The 21,150-nt window shown below is 37.4% G+C and overlaps 4 protein-coding genes and 1 long non-coding RNA gene across 9 annotated transcripts; 2 read left to right on the top strand and 3 right to left on the bottom strand.

Moving 5' to 3' along the window:
* Window positions 1–1,346: 1,346 nt before the first annotated feature.
* Window positions 1,347–4,675, bottom strand: LOC104713169 (alkylbase DNA glycosidase-like protein mag2). Of its 3 annotated transcripts, none has more exons than XR_015567279.1 (3): window positions 3,129–4,675; window positions 2,119–2,296; window positions 1,347–1,906 (listed from the first exon to the last, which is right to left on the bottom strand). XR_015567279.1 is itself a non-coding variant. In XM_087467711.1 (2 exons), the coding sequence occupies exons 1-2, from the start codon at window positions 4,274–4,276 to the stop codon at window positions 2,278–2,280; spliced, it is 1,167 nt and encodes a 388-aa protein (XP_087323837.1). In that variant the 5' UTR covers window positions 4,277–4,675; the 3' UTR covers window positions 1,941–2,277. The 3 variants fall into 3 exon arrangements, 1 of the variants encoding a protein (XP_087323837.1); XR_015567280.1 differs by having other exon boundaries at window positions 1,347–1,901; XM_087467711.1 differs by lacking the exon at window positions 1,347–1,906 and having other exon boundaries at window positions 1,941–2,296.
* Window positions 4,676–5,143: 468 nt separating this feature from the next.
* LOC109126253 (uncharacterized) lies at window positions 5,144–6,512 on the bottom strand. Its single transcript, XR_002033274.2, has 6 exons — window positions 6,373–6,512; window positions 5,854–5,924; window positions 5,686–5,746; window positions 5,537–5,596; window positions 5,368–5,430; window positions 5,144–5,273 (listed from the first exon to the last, which is right to left on the bottom strand). It is a non-coding gene; the product is annotated as an uncharacterized LOC109126253 (long non-coding RNA).
* Window positions 6,513–7,489: 977 nt separating this feature from the next.
* Window positions 7,490–11,770, top strand: LOC104713168 (sugar transporter ERD6-like 6). The gene is made up of 17 exons (XM_010430228.3): window positions 7,490–8,619; window positions 8,873–8,935; window positions 9,026–9,115; window positions 9,219–9,278; window positions 9,388–9,453; window positions 9,534–9,599; window positions 9,675–9,750; window positions 9,840–9,904; window positions 9,998–10,090; window positions 10,173–10,253; window positions 10,352–10,436; window positions 10,519–10,628; window positions 10,729–10,788; window positions 10,884–10,949; window positions 11,037–11,096; window positions 11,203–11,317; window positions 11,403–11,770. Exons 1-17 carry the CDS (start codon window positions 8,425–8,427, stop codon window positions 11,513–11,515), a joined length of 1,464 nt encoding a protein of 487 aa, XP_010428530.2. The 5' UTR covers window positions 7,490–8,424; the 3' UTR covers window positions 11,516–11,770.
* A 372-nt stretch (window positions 11,771–12,142) lies between these two features.
* Window positions 12,143–18,541, bottom strand: LOC104713165 (uncharacterized). Of its 3 annotated transcripts, XM_010430227.3 has the most exons (17): window positions 17,130–17,552; window positions 16,661–16,741; window positions 15,951–16,270; window positions 15,785–15,862; window positions 15,493–15,713; window positions 15,174–15,266; window positions 14,965–15,048; window positions 14,528–14,644; window positions 14,254–14,359; window positions 14,055–14,171; window positions 13,837–13,894; window positions 13,559–13,635; window positions 13,055–13,125; window positions 12,858–12,921; window positions 12,712–12,771; window positions 12,544–12,606; window positions 12,143–12,448 (listed from the first exon to the last, which is right to left on the bottom strand). In XM_010430227.3, exons 3-17 carry the CDS (start codon window positions 16,239–16,241, stop codon window positions 12,326–12,328), a joined length of 1,623 nt encoding a protein of 540 aa, XP_010428529.2. In that variant the 5' UTR covers window positions 16,242–16,270; window positions 16,661–16,741; window positions 17,130–17,552; the 3' UTR covers window positions 12,143–12,325. The 3 variants fall into 3 exon arrangements, with proteins under 3 accessions (XP_010428529.2, XP_010428528.2, XP_019085010.2); XM_010430226.3 differs by lacking the exon at window positions 16,661–16,741 and having other exon boundaries at window positions 17,130–18,541; XM_019229465.2 differs by lacking the exon at window positions 17,130–17,552 and having other exon boundaries at window positions 16,661–17,020.
* Window positions 17,681–20,719, top strand: LOC104713164 (S-adenosyl-L-methionine-dependent tRNA 4-demethylwyosine synthase). The gene is made up of 8 exons (XM_010430225.3): window positions 17,681–18,645; window positions 18,733–18,848; window positions 18,939–19,114; window positions 19,311–19,501; window positions 19,602–19,688; window positions 19,782–19,939; window positions 20,027–20,237; window positions 20,317–20,719. Exons 1-8 carry the CDS (start codon window positions 17,797–17,799, stop codon window positions 20,476–20,478), a joined length of 1,950 nt encoding a protein of 649 aa, XP_010428527.2. The 5' UTR covers window positions 17,681–17,796; the 3' UTR covers window positions 20,479–20,719.
* The last annotated feature ends 431 nt before the right edge of the window (window positions 20,720–21,150 follow it).

Genomic DNA, 21,150 nt, shown 5'->3' with positions numbered 1-21,150 from the left:
ACCCTGGATTATCTATTGCAGAGAACGACCTCTACTATAGAATGGTAGTAAACTAGTAATCAGTGTTAAAGTAAAAAACATACGAACAGTATATTCCAAGATTATGAACATTGCTTTACATTTTCACTCAAAGAGTTTACCAATTTTAATGGTCTTGGAAACATCATCTGTTCTCTGACAAGCTTACCCCAAACAAGAATTTGAAGATCTATATTTGATACGATTTAGATCATCATGTCTCAACATTATGTAACATCAAAAATTCAACACTATAGACCTAATTACGCATTGGATTGGAACAGTGTACATATTCGACCTTTTTGACCTAGAAAACAAAATTAAAGTCAAATAAACAAATCATGCTTAATACGATTATCAATCTTATCATCAGATCCCATTAATTAATTAATTATTTCAATATTTATATTAGTTTATTATCGAAGTACGATGACTTTGGTAGTTTACTTTCGGGCTCGTGTCATTAAAAAGTTAAGGTACAACTCTATGTTTGTATACACAAACAATGATGCTATCTCTATCTAATCATAGGATTTGAGTCTATCTAATTATATTTGTATATAAATCATATTATCTCCTAATTGTCACTCATCACAATAGGATCCGCTAACAATGATCTTGTTTTGTCTCTTTGTTGCTTTGGGACGAGTAGACTTAAATCGGTGTATTACGATTTAAGAACACAACCATAAGTAAATTACTAATTACATTTACAGGGGAATTTTGGATATCCCTTTACTAAGAGATGCTTCCAGGTGAAGTTAAATCAAAAATAAAATTATAAATGAAACTTGACGTCAACAATGCATGGTTATATATTAATACACAAATTATGAACTAAACTTAAACCCAAAAAAAAAAAATGAATATGAACTAAAAAAAAAGGATTGTTAGGATATGAAATGTCTATATTCAGACAGAGAATCAAACCAAAAAAGTAAAACAAAGCAGTTTGAACTAGTAAGAACTGTAGAACCCAACATTGTCTGAATTTTCTCTCTCTACTCTCTCTCTCGCTCTCTATACTTTCTGCCACTCTCCACGCTTCCCCGCAGTAACCTTTTCCTTTTTTTTTCACTCTCTCTCTCTCTTCTCTTTTTTTTCGTTTTTTTTTTTAAATTTTCTTTGTATGTTTTCTTACACCTAAGTTTAGCTTCTAACTATAGTGTTGTTGTAGGGACATTTTGGGATTTGGAATTCGTAATCCCACCACCAGCATGGTTTTACTGAAAGTATTCAATTTTCCTGTCTGGTTCATCCAAACCGATCTCTGGTTAACTAAATGCATGTAAAAAGAGAGTTGTTGTTGCATAATGTGGTTATTTAAGTGATTAAAGTTCATGGAATATTCTTATGTAAAACCATTTAGATCGAATATTTATTTTGTATATACAAGAAAAAGTTAGCTGGAAAATGATATGAATGAAAAGGAAAGCAGTGATTTGTCCCTATCAGCTCTCTACTCTTTCTGAAAAACAAAACTTGAGGGTTTTGTGTTGCAACTTGTTTTGTAGCCAAAACCAGTACTTCCTCTTACCTCGCTGTTTCAGAACACTTGCTTTGTTGTTTTCTACAAAACCCTTATGAGTTTTTGTTTGGCTCTCAAGTCTCTCACCCTCCCCATGCTTCACTTTCTTTCTTACTAAAACAGAGCTTTAATTGTGTGGTGTAGAAAGACGGATCTGTGTCTCAGTTACAGTGACACGAGGCAACAAACCAACAGAAGTTTTTCATCAACTCCGTTGTCTTTAAACTCATAATAGAAGATCCCAAAACTGATGTGTATCATCGAAAGGCTTCGTCTTTTTTCTTCCATGTGGTTACTGTGTTTTGACAACTCAACGCAACAAGGACATAACCTCTGTCTTATGACTTTCTTGTGACTATTCTACATCAGCAAAAACCATGTGTTATAGATGAAATAACTCAAAAAATGGATTTTTGATTAGGAGACGTGGCCCTGTTTTAGAAATAGTAATGTGGCTCTGTTTTAAAATACGAATCAGGAGAGGCTCTAGAGGTTTCCTTAGAGAACGGTTCAAGTCTCCAACAAAAGAAAATCGATGAAAAAGTTCATTAGCTAAACTAAATCGTACATACTCTTCACTTGCTAATAAAGATTTCTGTTCCATAGCCTTTTTTATTCTTATTTCCTGGCTGCGGAAGCGGAAGAAAGACTTCTTCACCAGACAATAGCCAAAGACCACCGGCGGAATCCCTATCCCGCCATGAAAGACAATAATTATGGTCCCAAGTCAGCTACGTTTGGCCCCATGCCCTGTTAAAGAAGACAAACATACTGAAATTAGAAGAATATGATGTATAAACATCCTTGTAATTATTGTAACTAGTCCATAATTCGCAACCAAATTCAGCATTACCGAAAACAGTGACTTGGGTGAGAAAAGCTTCACCTATCATGCTATGAGTATTCATGGTTAATCCCATTGTAAGCAATTCATTCGACTAGTGTCATTTGCATTTTGCTTGGGGAAATATTAGAATTCCTAAAGTACCATTCTTCCATCTCAACTAGTTTTAGTAGGTATACAATATACACTGCCATAAATGTGATTAAGTTGAAACCTGCATATATCACTATACGGTGCATAGCCTAAGGCTGAGGACAAGACGAAGATAAGCGAACGAACTTGACATGAGAAATCTATCAATTATAATCAGAAGATTAAATAGGTCTATCCAGCCATGAAAACCAACCCTAAACCAATTCCCTGCATAGATGCCCTATTCTCAAACATTGTAAGCATTACAAAACTACGCATTTTCTTAGGTTTATGCTTGTACTCTCATAAAAGTGTTTTCTTTACAAACTAAAACCAATTTAACCTATCTCAACTATAAGTTTATGTTCCTGGACGTTTGACAGTGAAAGTAGAGCGTTAAAGCACTGAGATTTAACTTTAGGAGACAATAACCAAACACACACGTTAGTACTAACTCACAGCAAGTACAGTAAAAACGCAATCAATCCAATGCTCTCTTTATCTAAAGCACATACACCAAAATTCAAGCAAAGTAAAAAGTAGATGACAAGTATTGCATATTAAACACTGAGATACTACTAAGTTCGATAAAGTAACTGACTATACCCGATACTGAACACACTATTAAGAGGGTCCATAAGCTGAGGCTGTTGTTGCTGCTGCTGTTGTTGTTCTTGAATGTCTTCCAACTGTGGAAACGAAAGAGCAGCTCCGGCAGTCACAGTGGAAGCATTAGGAGGTCTACCTTTAGATTCAACAAGCCGCCACATGTACCATGACGCTACTGATCTATACGGACGCCATTTCTCGCAAAGCTGCTCCATTTGCGATGGACGAGGCAAACACGGCAAGTCGTAAAGCATCTGCACACCTTTCCTTACACCAAGATCATTAACTGGCAACACATCGGGTCTATGAAGAGAGTTTATCATAAACATATGAACCGACCATGACCCAATCCCATTCACCATCGTTAGCATCGTGAACAAAGACTTCTCATCCATGTTAACAATTGCAGAATCCGACAAGATCCCGTTTTGATATTTCCTAGCAAGATCGTGAAGGTAACTCGCTTTACGCCCTGAAACACCGATTTGACGAAGCCGTTGAGGTGTCAAAGGCAACACATTCTCCGGGACGACGCCGTTTTCACCTCCGCACATGTCAACGAAGCGTGTGTAGATTGAGTTCCCTGCCTTAGCTGCAAGCTGCTGATAGAGAATGCTTCTAATCAGAGCCAAGAACGGAGTATGAAAAGACTCGAACGTTGGTGGCGGGTGGATATCAATCAACGACGCGAGCAGAGGATCAACACTTTGGAGATGGTGAAGCGCTGTTTCAAGCTCGCCTTCACATGTCAGAGACCTCGCGTGGATCCTCGGCACGGTTATAGCGCGTGACTGTGATAATTTACTCTTCACGGGTTGTTTTGTAGCCGTCACGAGTGGCGGCGTCATCATCTGAGAAAGGTTATGCTCCGGCTCGATGTTACCGGAAGCGTCGTCGTCGGGTGAAAGCTTCCGGATTTTTCGAGGACGGAGTGGGATTTTGGAAGGTGGTGACGATACATTGCCTAATTCAGTGACCCGTGGTGCTTCAATGGTGGTTGATGAGACGATTGAGCCAGAGACTCCGGTGGATGAAGCGGAGTCGTCATCGTAGGTTTCCGGTGGGATCGGATTAGGGTTTTCGGGATTGGGTTGGTCGTGGAGATGAGTATGTGAAGATGGTTGAGAAGGTGAGTGTTCACCCATGTGGGGGAAATTGAGAATTGGAATTGATAAAAATTAGGGTTTTTTTTTGGGTCGCTGCAGAGACGGAAGAGAATCGACGAAAACCTAATCGGAGATTAATCACGGCTGAGTGAAGGGAAGCGGAATGTTGCGTTCTCGTGGCTTGCTTGAACGTTAAATTCTTATCTAACGCGCCTTTCATGAGAGTGGACATCACGCTCCGACGTCCTTTTATATGGGCTTCAAGTAATAAGCCCATACGTGCTTGCTTGGGTCTTTTAAATTGGGCTCAATAAACTCGACAGTTATTTACAAGAACTAGTCGTTGGATGTAATAATGTTTTCATATACAGTAAATTTGATATCTTTCGTTGGATGTAATAATGTTTTCATATACAGTAAAAGGAGGTTGAACTTTTACAGTAACTTTCGCATATTCCTCATTTCCCGTAAAAGTTCAATCACCTTTTCTAGTTCTGGAACTACAAGCATAGTTCTCCAGCCTGAAGAAATGAAAAAGATCAAGATGCAAGAAACTGGGGCAAACAAAGTGCACTTTTTAACAGTTTCTTCTAATAGCTATTTTCATCAACATGCAACTGCAACTAGCTATGTCAAACTGATATAAAAAAGAGTACTGACTAGTGAGATCATCAATAGGAAGTTTTTCAAACACTAAAATGCCTCTAAGAAATATGACCATTCAATACAAAACTCCAAAAGAGTTTTATCTCCAATAGAAAACATGTCCTTAGATTCACAAGCTTGTACCAAGTGAAATTGATATGAAAATAGGCAAGAGAAACTAAGAATGTTTATAGACACTAAGAATAAGCACCAAACCAGACCATTACTTGAATTTACTCTTCATTGCTATAGACGGCATTGGGATGAATCAGAGAGGAAGAAGGTGAAATTCATGGGACATGAAGTCTTCACTGGGTCTGTAATACTTGTCTGGTGAGTACAAGCGCATGTTTGAGACTTGGCTTGTGTACAGGCATGCAAATCTCTCCACCTGATTCGAAGAGAATGTGGTTTGGAAAATCAATACCTCATAAATGCAAAACACTAACCACCACATAAGAAAGCAATTTATAAACCTTATTTACCTGATGAGCAAATCGAGAACTCTGGTAGCCGGTTTTCATCAGTTGTCCCCAGACCTTGTGAAACTGCAATTTCCAAGACCCATACTAACATGAGAAGTCGTAACAGATTGTGTAACTGAAAACAAGCTGTTACACCAATACACACTCGGATTAATGAGGCTACATTTACCTTTTGGTGAGAGTCTCTTTGAGCTTGTTGATGACTCAGTCATACTTTATCTCTTTTAGACTGTTGAATTCCAAAAAACATGTTTGTGGACTTAGAATCACTCATCCAACTGTTGGAGATCCAGAACTTACAAAAAATCTCTATCTTACCTCCAAGTCCTTGAGCGCTGATAACATTTCCTCCTTATCATTCTCGCTAATATCGTCACACCTGAATGATATAAGTGGTTACGCAGATAAACTTAACAATTACGAATTATAATCTATGTATGTAACACGGCTTTCTTTGGACCAAGACCTAATTTAAAGAGCACTCACTTTAGGGACCAATTCAAGTGATGAATTTTGTCTTCAACCGAATCACGCTCATTTCTCATCAAAATAAGTTCCTGCACACCAAAATATTAAGAATAAGAATTAAAGTGGGCGAGACCAAAGAAAGCATACTGAATTGAAAGCTTAATGTATACTGACAAATATTAGGATCATTAGCAGTTTTTGATCCAATTTCGTCAAGGAAAATCCGAAGACTTTCCCCACATACAGAATTACAAATGTCAATGGAACTTCAAATATGCATGAAGCAGAAAATATTCAGTCTATGACACAACATTGAACGCAAACCAATGATGCTTACATGAACCTGGAATATACCGGCAGAATATGATAGATGATGTTGACCCAAAGGAACACAACATGGAAGACCTTGGTATTTCATATATGAATTGATCATTCAGTTTAACAAAAAGAGACTCCTACAACATTGATTTTTTCAGAAATTGATAGACCTCTTAGAATAATAACAGATATAAAGAGACTAAGAGAGTATTCAATCACCTTTCGCATATTCCTTAGTTCCCATAAAAGTTCAACCTCCTTTTCTAGTTCTGGAACTACAAGCATAGTTCTCCATCCTGAAGAAATGAAAAAGATCAAGATGCAAGAAACTGGCGCGAACAAAGTGCACTTTTTTAACAGTTTCTTCTAATAGCTATTTTCATCAACATGCAACTGCTACTAGCTTACTTACATACTAAGCTCGCCAGTCACAAGTTCTATATAGTAATGACGATGTAAGTATTTTACATGCGAGAAATGAGGAGGAAAGAAAAAAGCTTAATCAATTAGTATATGTAAAGTTGTGGTCAACGAAAAATAAAATTAGTGATGGATCGATCGAGACAGTAAGTAATATCAGATCCACAAAGACGTGTTAGGTGTGATATGAATATGATACGCTCACGTTCCTCTCGTTTTGCGTTTTCATTAATTTTCTTATGTTTGATCAAATGTTTGACAAAATCCATTTTTACAGACAGGGTATTATATTTGTCGAGAGGTAAACTACAAATCATATATAGACTAATAGACAATGTCAATAAATTGATCTTACGTAAACCGTGATTTATATATATATATATATATTGCAAATGGTACAAATATTATTGATGTATAATTGACTAGTGAATACGAAAGTTATGAATATTTACTATTTAGTTGACTTTTCTTCAGTATTCACTATTCACTATTCAATGATAGCATACAAGTCTCACTAATATTATAAATTTGTGATTTTTCAGCACGTTTTTTATAGATGACAACGATAGACACCTCATAAATCAAAATGAGATGAATATCCTATACAACTAACGCATGTATATATATACACCTTCGTAGATTTTTAATTTGATAAGAATAGTTTAGTTTTACATGTCTTTATGATCATGCTCTATAATTCGCAATATGGCCAAACCACCATATTTATAAATTAAAGTCTGACATCTAATCCCCTTAAAATGTCACGATAATGGATTCTTTTTTTATGTGAAAATAGGTTTTGATCTACAAAAGCTGGTTTGTTCAAAAAAAAAAAAAAAAAAAAAAAAAAAAAAAAATCTACAAAAGCTGGTAGCCGATAATCATCAAAGTGACCACAAACAAGTTCTTACTTCTTAAGTACGTAAGGGAAAGAAAAAAAGGATGGATTGAGAAAAATTTGAAGGGCGGAACGTTGAGATGTTTTTTACTCTTTGGACATCATCCAATTATGAGGGTTTTCAAGATTATGGTAAGTAAATCATTAGTCCATCATCCATCAGTTATGTACCATGAAACAATAAGATTATATTATAAGATCACTTTTTCTTCTAGGTCTTGTATACTTAATTAATTTGTTAATGATGTAAGTAAGATGTGGACGCCTTTATCCAAGAGAATAAATAAAGTTTCGTATTCTTAGTATTAAAATATTAAGCCGGCGTGTTTACAGAAATATTTCCACAAAATATTTTCTTATCATATCTAATTATTTGCCAACACATTTTCTTAATTTGCATAATCTTATTCTTATCTATAGTATTTATTTGCCAACACATTTCTCCAATATGCATAAATTTACTTAGATTTTTTTTTGTTGGGAAGAAAGTAAAATTTTTAGAAAATAATCCATTAATCCAAAGTTGGTAAAAAAAAAAAAGTCCACATAAAATCCATTCCAAAGAAATTTCTAAAAATGGTTAATAATGAGATGAGGCCTAAGGCTAACTGTGATCTAAAAAAAAAAACTGTCTGAAGCAGTCTTCTTTCTGGTTCTCTCCTCCAGCAATTAAACACTACATTACAGCCTTTTATAGACTCTTAACAAATTTGGGTTTTCTTAAATCCGTTCTTATCCAAGTCTCGTCATCAATTCCTAGATCCTCCAAATCGACAAAGAAAGTACAAAGACGGCTTTTTTATTTGGCATTCTCTCTGGTTTAGAAAATCTTGCATTGGACCTCTTCAGGGGTGGGGGAGACGAAAAGCTTGAAGCTTTTTTGAGATATAAGAAAGATTTTGATAGATTAGGGGGATTTGGGTGGGAGTTGTAGAACAGAGAATCAAAAAAAGATGAGTTTCAGGGATGATACGGAAGAGGGTAGGAATGATCTGCGGCGGCCGTTCATACACACAGGAAGCTGGTACAGGATGGGTTCGAGACAATCTAGTATGATGGGTTCCTCTCAAGTTATTCGTGACAGCTCTATCTCTGTTCTTGCTTGTGTTTTGATCGTTGCTCTTGGTCCTATTCAATTTGGATTCACTGTAAGCCAAAAGCAATATATATCCCAACCTCCTTTTTTTGTTTTCTTTTTGTAGAAAGGTGTGACTTTTTCATGATCTTGGGTTTTGTTTGATTTGTATGGAAATCTGGAGATTGAAAATATGATATTTGAAGTTCATATTTGGTGAACCGAGATGATTTATGATGTGTTTGGGAGCAAATTAGAGGACTATAATTGGATAATTTTCTGATTTGCTTATTAACTCTCTTCTGTTTTTTTAACCTTTTGATCAGTGTGGTTATTCTTCTCCAACTCAAGCTGCAATCACCAAGGATCTTGGTTTAACGGTGTCTGAGGTAATAGACCATTCTCTTTCTAGAGCTATCTGGTTTTTATCATCGCTTGTTGAGTTGTGTTTGACTTTGATCTCTTGCTCCATGTTTTAGTACTCTGTGTTTGGTTCTTTGTCCAATGTGGGTGCTATGGTTGGTGCAATTGCCAGTGGTCAGATCGCAGAATACATTGGACGAAAAGGGGTATAGTTTGTTTGCTGATTCCTGGATGGTTCTGTTTTCGATCCATTTTAATAAACTCTTCTTTCTTGCTTTTCTTAACCTCTTATTGTGCTTTCTTGGACAGTCTCTGATGATTGCTGCAATTCCCAATATTATTGGATGGCTTTGCATATCATTTGCAAAAGTGAGTTTTTGTTGTCCTTTAGTTTCTGTATGCTGCTTTCTCATTAAGTCAAGTGGCGATTTAAACTTGTTGGTTGCCCTTAACTATCTACATCATTCTGGTTTTGTAGGATACTTCTTTTCTTTACATGGGAAGACTTTTAGAAGGCTTTGGCGTTGGAATCATCTCTTACACTGTAATTCTGAACTCACCTAGTCGTTTGCTTATAGATTAACACGTTCCTGTATATTTACGCAACTCGTTTTGTGCTTTCAGGTACCTGTATATATCGCTGAGATAGCTCCACAGAATATGAGAGGAGGGTTGGGTTCTGTTAACCAGGTTTGACATGTTTAGCTGACTAACTAATCTATGAACCGACTCATTTATGCTAACATTAAATGGATGTTTCTGTAGCTATCTGTGACAATTGGAATAATGTTGGCCTATTTACTTGGCCTCTTTGTTCCATGGAGAATTCTTGCAGTTTTGGGTAATTCTCATTATACGAAGCCTGAGATTTGATTATGATTTATTGGTACTCTTCTAATCAGTTTTGTGCTTGTATTTGTTTCTTTGTAGGGATATTACCGTGCACTGTACTGATACCAGGTCTCTTTTTCATCCCTGAATCCCCTCGCTGGCTGGTAAGACTTACAAATGTTGCCTTATTTATCTATTTTAGTGCATATTTTGGCTTAACCACTTTAATGGGATGCTTTATTTCGTTAAAAATGTAGGCAAAAATGGGTATGACAGATGATTTTGAAACTTCATTACAAGTTCTTCGAGGATTCGAGACTGATATAACCGTTGAGGTTAATGAAATCAAGGTAATATTACCACTGAAAATGTTTTCTCTCAAAGTGTACATGTTCAAACGCTTATTTTTTAATCTCTTCTCCAAATCTGCAGAGATCTGTGGCATCATCTACAAAGCGAAATACAGTTCGGTTTGTGGATCTCAAGCGCAGGAGATATTATTTCCCACTTTTGGTACAAACATTAAATTATCTTTCCCTTGGAATATACTTTGTCTACCATAAGAAACATTATTTTAAAACTCCATTTTTGTGTGTGTGTGTGTTTAACAGGTTGGTATAGGGTTGCTTGTACTACAACAACTCGGTGGAATTAATGGCGTCCTATTCTATTCCAGTACAATATTTGAATCTGCAGGTAGAGCCGTGCTCTAAGAACACCTTATGCTTCTCAAATCATATTATTACTTAGTTTTACATTTTTTGTGTTTTCATTTCAGGAGTTACATCGAGTAATGCAGCAACATTTGGGGTCGGTGCTATCCAGGTAGTGGCGACTGCAATATCAACATGGTTGGTGGACAAAGCAGGTCGTCGGCTTCTGCTTACCGTGAGTATTAATTCATTAGTTTCATATCTCTCTAGAGAACATTTTTAAGCCATATCCAAGATTAAGTGATGAACTAATGCAAATGGAAAATGTTTTCTAGATCTCATCGATTGGGATGACGATTAGCCTTGCAATTGTTGCAGCTGCTTTCTACGCAAAGGTAGCTTTTTAAGTCATTAACTTTCGTAAACATCATTTCATATCCTGCAACAAACCCGAAGTTCGAATTTTGAAGTTTTACATCTCTTGTTTTAGGAATTTGTGTCTCCTGATTCAGACATGTACAGTTGGCTGAGCATCTTGTCAGTAGTTGGAGTGGTGGTAAGTTAGTTTGTTACTTGATATATAGTGAAACGTTTCTGATGCAATAAGCGATTATTTGCACCTTAACTCTGCTGATCATTACAGGCAATGGTTGTTGCTTTCTCATTGGGAATGGGACCAATTCCGTGGCTTATTATGTCTGAGGTACCGAGTTGGTTAGAAAGTTGGACTAAGTGTTGTCAAAACCGAAAAGTGAAAAAGTTACTAAACTCTTACCTGCTGCTGGCTTTGTTTGTTGTTTGATAAACAGATCCTTCCTGTAAACATAAAGGGTTTAGCTGGAAGTATTGCAACTCTAGCGAATTGGTTCTTTTCTTGGTTGATTACCATGACGGCAAACTTGCTCTTAGCCTGGAGCAGTGGAGGTTTCTCCCTCCACCCTTTTCTCTCTCTCATATGATTAGGGACAATAGAGCATTTTTGATATATTTTTCGGTTAATTTTGGACAGGAACTTTCACTCTTTACGGGTTGGTTTGTGCATTCACAGTGGTGTTTGTGACTCTATGGGTTCCGGAGACCAAAGGCAAAACGCTTGAAGAACTTCAAGCCTTGTTCAGATAGGCAAATTCAAACAAGTTATTCTTTGTCTCCCTCTCTCCTTCTCTACTTTGGTCAAGAACAAGAAACAAAGAAAATGTCGAGATTCTCCAGCTGTATTTATCGGGCTGAGGACGTTTCTAAGATTTGTTTGTTTGTTGTGTGTCAATAATCCACATTACCTTCTATCACATGTATATCAACACACCTTCAAGTATTTGTAATTTTGTTGAACTCTCCTCATAGAGTAGAGATTCTGCCATCAGAGAGAATTCTGAATATCAACATTGCCAAAAAAAAAAAGTTCCCAAGGTTTTTCTAATCAGTGGATGATGGATGATCTGGAAATTCTACTTAACAGCAGAGTAAGATGATACATTAAAACTGTACTGTTTACAACTTTTGTACCCAAAAGCATCTGAATTGGTACCACTAACATTACTTCTTCTTTTTTACCTTCACCCCCTAAACATGACTTCTTCCGAAGTTGTAAGATAAAGTTACACTATTCTTAGATTTCAAGGGAAAAAATTGTCAAACTGATAAAAATAGAGTACTGACTAGTGAGTAGTGACTACTTACTGAACGAAACAAATAATTGAATGAAATCAATTACTAAAAATTTAAGACTAGAGCAGTAAAAAAGCGAAATTGCTAGCCAGAGATTTGGTCCATTTATGATCAATAGGAAGTTTGGTAAACACTAAAATGCCACTAAGAAATATCCGACCATTCAATACAAAACTCCAAAAGAGTTTTATCTCCAATAGAAAACATGTCCTTAGATTCACAAACTTGGTTTACTCTCACTGCTATAGAGGGCATTGGGATGAATCACAGAGGAAGAATGTGAAATTCATGGGACATGAAGTCTTCACTGGGTCTGTAATACTTGTCTGGCGAGTACAAGCGCAGGTTTGAGACTTGGCTTGTGTACAGGCATGCGAATCTCTCCACCTGATTCGAAGAGAATGTGGTTTGGAAAATCAATCCCTCACAAATGCAAAACACAAACTGCCACATAAGAAAGCAATTTATAAAACCTTATTTACCTGATGAGCAAATCGAGAACTCTGGTAGCCGGTTTTCATCAGTTGCCCCCAGACCTTGTGAAACTGCAATTTCCAAGACCCATACTAACATGAGAAGTCGTAACAGATTGTGTAACTGAAACAAGCAGTTACACCAATACACAGTCGGATTAATGAGGCTACATTTACCTTTTGGTGAGAGTCTCTTTGAGCTTGTTGATGACTCAGTCGTACTTGATCTCTTTTAGACTGTTGAATTCCAAAAACATGTTTGTGGACTTAGAATCACTCATCCAACTGTTGGAGATCCGGGAATTATACAAATTCTATCTTACCTCCAACTCCTTGAGGGCTGATAACATTTCCTGCTTATCATTCTCATTGATATCGTCGTCACACCTGAATGATAGAATTGATAGAATTGGTTACGCAAAACAAGTTTTGTGTATAAGGACTTTAACAATTAAGAATTATAATCTATGTATGTAACACAGCTTTCTTTGGACCAAAACCTAATTTAAAGAGCACTCACTTTAGGGACCAATTCAAGTAATGAATTTTGTCTTCAACTGAATCACGCTCATTTCTCATCAAAATAAGTTCCTGCACACCAAAATATTAAGATTAAGAATTAAAGTGAGCGATACCAAATAAAACATACTGAATTGAAAGCTTAATGTATACTGACAAATATTAGGATCATTAGCAGTTTTTGATCAAATTTGGTCAAGGAAAATCCGGAGACTTTTCCCACATACAGAATTACAGATGTCAATGGAACTTCAAAAATGCATGAAGCAGATAATATTCAGTCTTATGACACAACATTGAACCCAAACCAATGATGCTTACATGAAACTGGAATATACCAGCGTTGACGCAAAGAAACACAAACATGGAAGACCTTGGTATTTCATATATGAATTGATCATTCAGTTTAACAAAAATAGACTCCTACAACATTGATTTTTTCAGAAATTGATAGACCTCTTAGAATAATAACAGATATAAAGAGACTAAGAGAGTATTCAATCACCTTTCGCATATTCCTCAGTTCCCATAAAAGTTCAACCTCCTTTTCTAGTTCTGGAACTACAAGCATAGTTCTCCAGCCTGAAGAAATGAAAAAGATCAAGATGCAAGAAACTGGCGCAAACAAAGTGCACTTTTTAACAGTTTCTTCTAAAAGCTATTTTCATACTAAGTTCAATTACAACATCATACATAGTTCAGTTAAACCCATGAAAGATTTGTTCAAGTTACTTCACAAAACAAAACATAAGAAATGTCTATAACTGGACAAGAAAACCTTACCAAGTACTTTTTTGCTGCGCAGGATATCACCGTATATATGATCACCAACATAAAGTACCTAACAAATGGAATAGCTGGATAAGTGACAAATGATGCATGACACAGTACATTCAGTCATACATTACTATAGGTTCTAAGATCTGTCCTTTCATAATACACTGATACTTCTAATCAAGAGCAAGCAAAAGTTTCTTTGAGAAGTAGTTAGTGCGCACAACCTGTGAACTTGACTCAATGGAGAGCAAACTGTGAAGATGCCCAACATTTCCACCTTGGAAAACTCGACAACCTTTATCTTTACTCTTCAGTAAAATTTTTGGTGAAGGATCTCCCACCTTTCAACAGATTCAGAAGGATCATTTTAATAAGCTGAGCATGTGAAAGACTGAATGACTATCACAATTCATTAAATCAAACCTGAGCCATAGGTGTTCCATTATCAGTATTAATAAGCATTCCAGAATGAGGTTCCACCTCAAAAAGGTTAGCACGGCTCTCTTCATGGAAGAAACCCGGTTTTGCACTTCACGAAAAGGTATCCAATTGAGAATTCAGATAGCAAACAAATGAAATGAGATAAAAATATCTCCAGTAACAAAATACATCAACCAATTCCTAACCACAACAACGATTATGATCACAAATATTTTGTTTAAAGCATTAGGTTAAGAGACTTGGTAACGAAAAAGACCTGCCAGTGATCACAACATCAAAATACTGGAGCCAATCAAAGTTGCAAGTATGAGGACCATGTACCGTGCGCCCTCCACAGAGAAAATTCATCACAATATTTGTGTAGTCCCACAAACTGCAAGAATGTTATTTGAAATTTTTTCTCTCAGCAATATGAAAGTAAATTGATCATATAGGAACAGGTGGGAACAAATCACCAATGTTAACGTTTATTTCTCAACAACAGGATATTCAATAATGTTTTTTCGTATCTACCTTAGTTCCATATTTCAAGTACAAGAGTGGGGAACAGGTTACAAAATGGTTGAAATTAATTAAGTCATACTTACTTAGAATTCTTAAATCTGAATCTACCTGAACAGCTACAAAAGCAATATCTGCATAAAATAACTGAAGGGGGAAACTTTGAAGTTTGTAGAATATCGTCAGCATTACCTATTGGTCACCAAGAATGTAGAACGTCCAGAATCTCGAATCATTTTCATTAGGGGTACTATCGTGGTATCCTCATTAATGTATCTGAAAAATTAGCACGTTAAGGAAAATATCATGGAAAACGAGAAAATAAATTTCCAACGAAGAGAAATGGCAGTCGTGCTCATCCAACTTACAAAAGACAGTGATGGACATACCATCAGCCTTACCTGTTAGGTTCTTTTGCTACCATCTGCTTTAAAGTTCCATCACGGTGGCATAAATCAACAGCAGCACGAACATCTTTATACATCCGAGCATAACTAAAAGAATATCATTGGAGGAGAAAATAAATCCGCGAAAAATACAAACAAATATAATATCAGGAGATTCTCAACCATAAGCACAAAAGTTAAAGGAGACAATTCATACCAAGTACAAGTTACAGAGTCTCAGTTAACAGAACTATAACCATTAGCAAAACATAAACTGTCCTAAAGGCTATTGAAGAATCTGAAAAATGTAATAAAATATGGGAAGCTGTCTTACTCCACGTCCTTGGGAATTTTTTCTGGGTTATAATCTTTAAAATCAACGAGTTGCGCAAACAGATAGGCTTCGGCCAATGAAAAGAGAGTATCTATGAGAGCGTAGTCGGGTTCATCAAAAGAATCTCGTACTAGGCTACTTCCGTAGATGTCAACTTTGGCATCCTTAGAGAGCTCCCTAAACCCATGGTAAGCTACTTTCACATATTTATGGCGGTCCATCTGCATGATCAACAGTCAATTAGAAAGATGCAACAATAATTATGAGAGTCGGATACAAGGTAATCAATCACCTTTAAGATGTTTCCCCTCTTTTTGTCTAGCACCAAGCCTCTAACCATGTAATTCCAATCAAATGTCCACTCTAGCAGCTGGATTTATTTACCACACCAAGTATAACACTATTAGCCAAACTTTTCTGCTGGTCACAACTTTAAAACAAGAAAGTGGTATACTAACCTCATTTGGATACCCCAAATCATATACCAATTTCCTGACGGTTCCATCATAAGCAAGAGACTCAAAGGTTTCAGACTTGTATTGGGCAAGAGTATAGTCCATATCAAAGCCTACGGCAATGATGTTTCTCATATTCAACGATCTGTTGCAGAAAATTTGTTTGCTTATATCGATTTTGTTTCCTCCTCCCGGGGAGGACCATTTATGAGGAACGTCACATCCATCCCTGGAACCCACAGTGTGAGACTGCAACACATTGTCACTAAGAGCACTCGGTTTCTGTTCTTCCATCGAACTGTTAAAACACAGCTGGCTTGTCCCTGAGAGGTTATCAAGTAAAGTAAACATCATTTTTTTCGTTTTTTCAAATGATGGATTATATAGATAGCATGTACGCAACACAAAGTACAATTAGCGTAGAGAATTGTACAAGCAATATCCAGCAAATAGATCATAAGAATATTTAAAATCACATCCCGGAAGAAGCAACTGGTTAGTCAGGAGAATCCACCAAGGCTAAAAATAGATATACACAGAAGAAGATGACGACACGTTTTTCTACGAGTGGATAAGTGATTTGGAATTAGTCAACACGAGTCATACAACCCTTAAAGCTGATCAGCATGAATGATCCCACTAGCTCACCAACAGAAAAAACAAACCCCCTAAGAATATATATACAAGAAAACCTAAACATATCTTCTTCTTACCTCGATCAAAAGACCAAAGCAGTGCACCACGTTAAAATCCTGATCCTAAAGTTTCTTCCCAAGGTATGCTCCAGGCAAGACCTAGAAATTGCAACTTCCACGATTAAAGATACCCTACTAATTACTAGCACACCTTACTTGCCGATCTACGATTCTTTCACTAATAAACAAACTCTGAATTTCCCAAAAACTAAGCTACTACCAGAATCAGCTATATGGAACAAAACTAAGTTAACCAACCAAGTGGAAGAATCTACAAAACGAAAATAGAAGTGTTTCTTTCGGCTACACTAAAATTCATTGCAAGATAGTGAAATCAGTCATAGCGACGTCATTACACATGCGATTAAGACGGTTAGCCTACCACGAAAACAAAGAAAACACAAACGTACACGAAACGGTTTACATCAATGGACCACAGATGATGAACAAACAAACAAACAAACAAACAAAAAGGAGGAAGACGAACCAGTGGTGGTGTGGAGAGATTCTCTTCGAGTAGGGAATTTTGCGGGGAAATGATGGAAACGGAAGCGAGGAGATAAGGTAGAGATACAGAGAGAAAGAGGAAGAGAGAGTTGGCGTTTGGAGAGACGCATGGTGGTTGTGCTGGTTAAGCTATTAAATAGGAGGAGGCATTGAGAATCGAATTCTGGAGAACGAATAATAGGTACACCTGGAAAACAACCACTACTTGGGAATGCCGTCGATAAAGTTGGATTCCAACTTAAACACCACTCCGACATTTACCGGAAATTCGCCGGCGAATATTCCCTCCGTTTTAATTGCATTTACTTTTTATTTAGAACTCTTCTCCTCACTCTCTCTCTCTCTCACTCGCCGGACCTAGGGAGGGAAACGAGGCGTTGCCGAAGAAGAAGAAGAGATTCCCAAAGAAGATTGCCACGTGGCGGTGGCTTATTAATAAATGCGTGTGGTTGTAGCTGTTTAGGGCTTTTTTATTTTCATGGGCTTTTTAACCTAATTTTAATGGGCTTAAAAGTCAAGCCCAGTTATTAAACCTCAGACTTCTAGTGCTCTCTTTTCCGTCTTCCCCATTTCACAGCTCTTTCTCTCTCACATCAACCGATCTTAGTTCGCGTGAACACTACGCGCCGCCGTAATAGTCGTCAGTCATGTCTGCGACTTCGTCCTTGCGTGCTCGGCTAGCTTTTGTTGCTCTACTCTCGGCGACGACTTTTTACTGTATCCACAAATATCGCCGCTTGAAGCGTCTGAAAAACCTCTCCTTAAACCCTAGCTCTACTACTTCGAAACCCAGCAGAGGAAAGATCTTCTTCATCTCCCAAACTGGTACAGCTAAAGCGTTAGCTCAGCGGCTTCACGAGCTCTGCGCATCTAATGACATAGCATTTGATCTCATCGATCCACGGAGCTACGAGCCTGAAGATCTCCCCAAAGAAACCCTAGTTTTATTCATCGCGTCGACTTGGGACGGTGGTAAGCCGCCTAAGAACGGAGAGTTTCTCGTGAACTGGCTTGGTGAGAGCGCCGAGGACTTCAGAGTTGGCTCGCTTCTCCTCTCCGATTGCAAATTCGGCGTATTCGGTGTCGGGAGCCGTGCGTATGGTGAATCTTATAACGCTGTGGCCAAGGAATTGTCGAGTCGGATGACAGGTTTGGGTGGACTCGAGATGATTCCGGTGGGAGAAGGTGACGTTGATGACGGAGAATTAGATAAATCATTTCAAGAATGGTGTGATGGAGTTATCAGGGTTCTGAAAGGAGGTTCTGCTCAAGAAACAAATGGGGTGTCGCAGCAGATTGATGCTGTTGAGAATGATCTTGAGTACTACGAGTCAACAGATGAGGAAGACGATGATGGTGATGACGGAGGTCTTGTTGATCTTGAAGATATTGCTGGAAAAGCTCCTTCAAAGAGAAATGGCTTAGTTAAAGTGGCTAAAGTTGATGGAAAGAAAGAAATGGTGACCCCTGTGATTAGAGCAAGCTTAACGAAACAGGTATTAGGGTTTGTGGTGTTTGAGCTTTGAAGCAGTGTTTACATTTTCTCGCATTTACTCGAATGAACATGGTTTTTACACTTGCAGGGCTATAAAATCATCGGTTCGCATAGCGGGGTTAAAATATGTAGATGGACCAAGTCACAACTTAGAGGCAGGGGAGGTTGCTACAAGCACTCCTTTTATGGCATTGAGAGTCACAGGTTTAATTGAAACTTCTGCTATTTTTCCCCCTAGTTGTATGGATGTAGGTCGTGATTCTTATGATAGAATATTCGTTTTGAATAAGCTAGGTGCATGGAGACAACACCTAGTTTGGCTTGTGCAAACAAATGTGTCTTTTGTTGGAGGCATCACACTAATCCTGTGGGGAAGAGCTGGCAGTGGAAGATGGATGAGCCTTCAGTGATTGTGAAAGGTGCTCTAGATCTTCATACAAAGATGATTAAGCAAATGAAAGGAGTTCCAGGTTAGTTTATATCTCTCAATATTTTGACCTTTATTACCTATGATCCCAAAAGCTTGCTAGGCAGATTTAGTATTGAGCTTAGGATACCTTTTGGAAGTTAGATGTGCTCTGGGTGTTTTTTTTATTTGATCATTTGTTTGCACTATTTATTTTGAATGTTAGATGCTGATGTTTATCGTCTGGCTATGTTCTTTAGGTGTAACTCCAGAGAAATTGGAAGAGGGTCTAAACCCAAGACATTGTGCGTTATCACTTGTTGGTGAGCCCATTATGTATCCGGAGATCAATGCCCTTGTAGATGAGCTACATGGAAGGCGCATTTCTACTTTTTTGGTTACTAATGCACAGTTCCCTGAAAAGATTTTGATGATGAAGCCTATCACGCAGGTATGTGATGTCTGTTTTGTACATTCATTTCCAGCTTTAAGAGCCATTCATGCACTTAACTGAACCAAATTGCCTAACTCATTATCTTTGACATGTACAGTTGTACGTAAGTGTAGATGCTGCCACCAAAGAGAGCTTGAAAGCTATTGACAGGCCTCTCTTTGCAGACTTCTGGGAACGGTTTATTGTGAGTATTTTTAATAGCCTCCTTTAATGAACCTTTCAAATCAGATGTGAATTAAGGTAAAGGTATATAATCTCTGCATCAATTGTTTTCCAGGACTCCTTGAAAGCTCTCCAGGAAAAGCAGCAGCGAACTGTCTACCGTTTAACACTTGTCAAAGGATGGAACACAGAGGAGCTAGATGCTTATTTTAACCTTTTCAGCATTGGGAAACCTGATTTCATTGAGATCAAAGGCGTCACATATTGTGGAACGTGAGTGTGTTCTACTTGTTATCATCTCCCTTACTCTCATGTTACACACATATCATACTTATGTTAATCTTCTGAAAACAAAACCAGATCTGCAACATCAAAGTTGACAATGGAGAATGTACCATGGCACGCAGATGTTAAAGCATTCTCAGAAGCTCTGTCTGTGAAGAGCAAAGGGGAGTACGAGGTTGCTTGCGAACACGCCCATTCTTGCTGTGTTCTTCTAGGGAGGACTGAAAAGTTCAAATTGAATGGAAAGTGGCACACTTGGATTGACTATGAAAAGTTCCACGATCTGGTTAGTTAACAAACCCGAAATATGATCATCTTGTAATTGGAATGCTATATAACGAACACTATTGAATGAATTCGCTTAGGTGGCTTCTGGAGAACCGTTCACCAGTACAGACTATATGGCTGAAACACCATCATGGGCGGTTTATGGAGCAGAGGAAGGTGGGTTTGATCCAGAGCAGTTGCGTTACAAGAAGGAAAGGCATCACCATCCTAAACCACAGGCACAGGCGGTTTTAGCTTAAGACTTTTAGTAAAGCTGAGCTATTTTGCTTTTTTGTTTTTGTCGCCATCATACTAAACCACAGGCGATCTTAGCTTTAAGACAGGAGCAAGCTAAAAGCTATTTTGCTAGGTCTAAAGCTTTTTGTTTTTTTGGTGTCATCTAACGGTGTTAACTCGTGGAAAAACGTTAAACTTTTTGAAATCATATCAAACAATGTTTTGTTATTTTGTAATCTGATAAGGTTTCAATGTTTTGGGAAATTTTTGAAAGATGATTTCGCTCGTAAAGCCTTGTGCCGGACCCAATAATTGTCTTGTGTACAAAATAGTTAGTTTACTACTATCAACGTGGCCACGTCAAGTCTCTTTCTCACCTCTGCTCTAGACGATTAATTTAGTTGGATGATTTAAATGGACCAATAACATATGTTTGGTCAAAAACGTAGCTTGCGTTGCGATTTAAATAATAGACAGGTTCTTCTCGCTAGCAATGCAATATCCATTAGTTTCTTAACTTATCCGTTCACCATGTGCGTTGGTTACCTTTTATCATTTATCATATAAAAATTCGAAAGGGACGTAGCCATCCATCAACGACGCAATCAATAAATTAAACACAAACCTACTACAACTATAAAAAAATAACCCTAACACATCTTTCTCATGGAAACAATTAATTTTAGTTTATATCT

Source organism: Camelina sativa, chromosome 9 (assembly GCF_030686135.1).
Source record: "Camelina sativa cultivar CO46 ecotype springtype chromosome 9, ASM3068613v1".
In the NCBI taxonomy this organism is placed as follows: domain Eukaryota; kingdom Viridiplantae; phylum Streptophyta; class Magnoliopsida; order Brassicales; family Brassicaceae; genus Camelina; species Camelina sativa.
The sequence above is the reverse complement of the archived record's forward strand: the minus strand, read 5'-3'. Positions and strand labels throughout refer to the sequence as shown.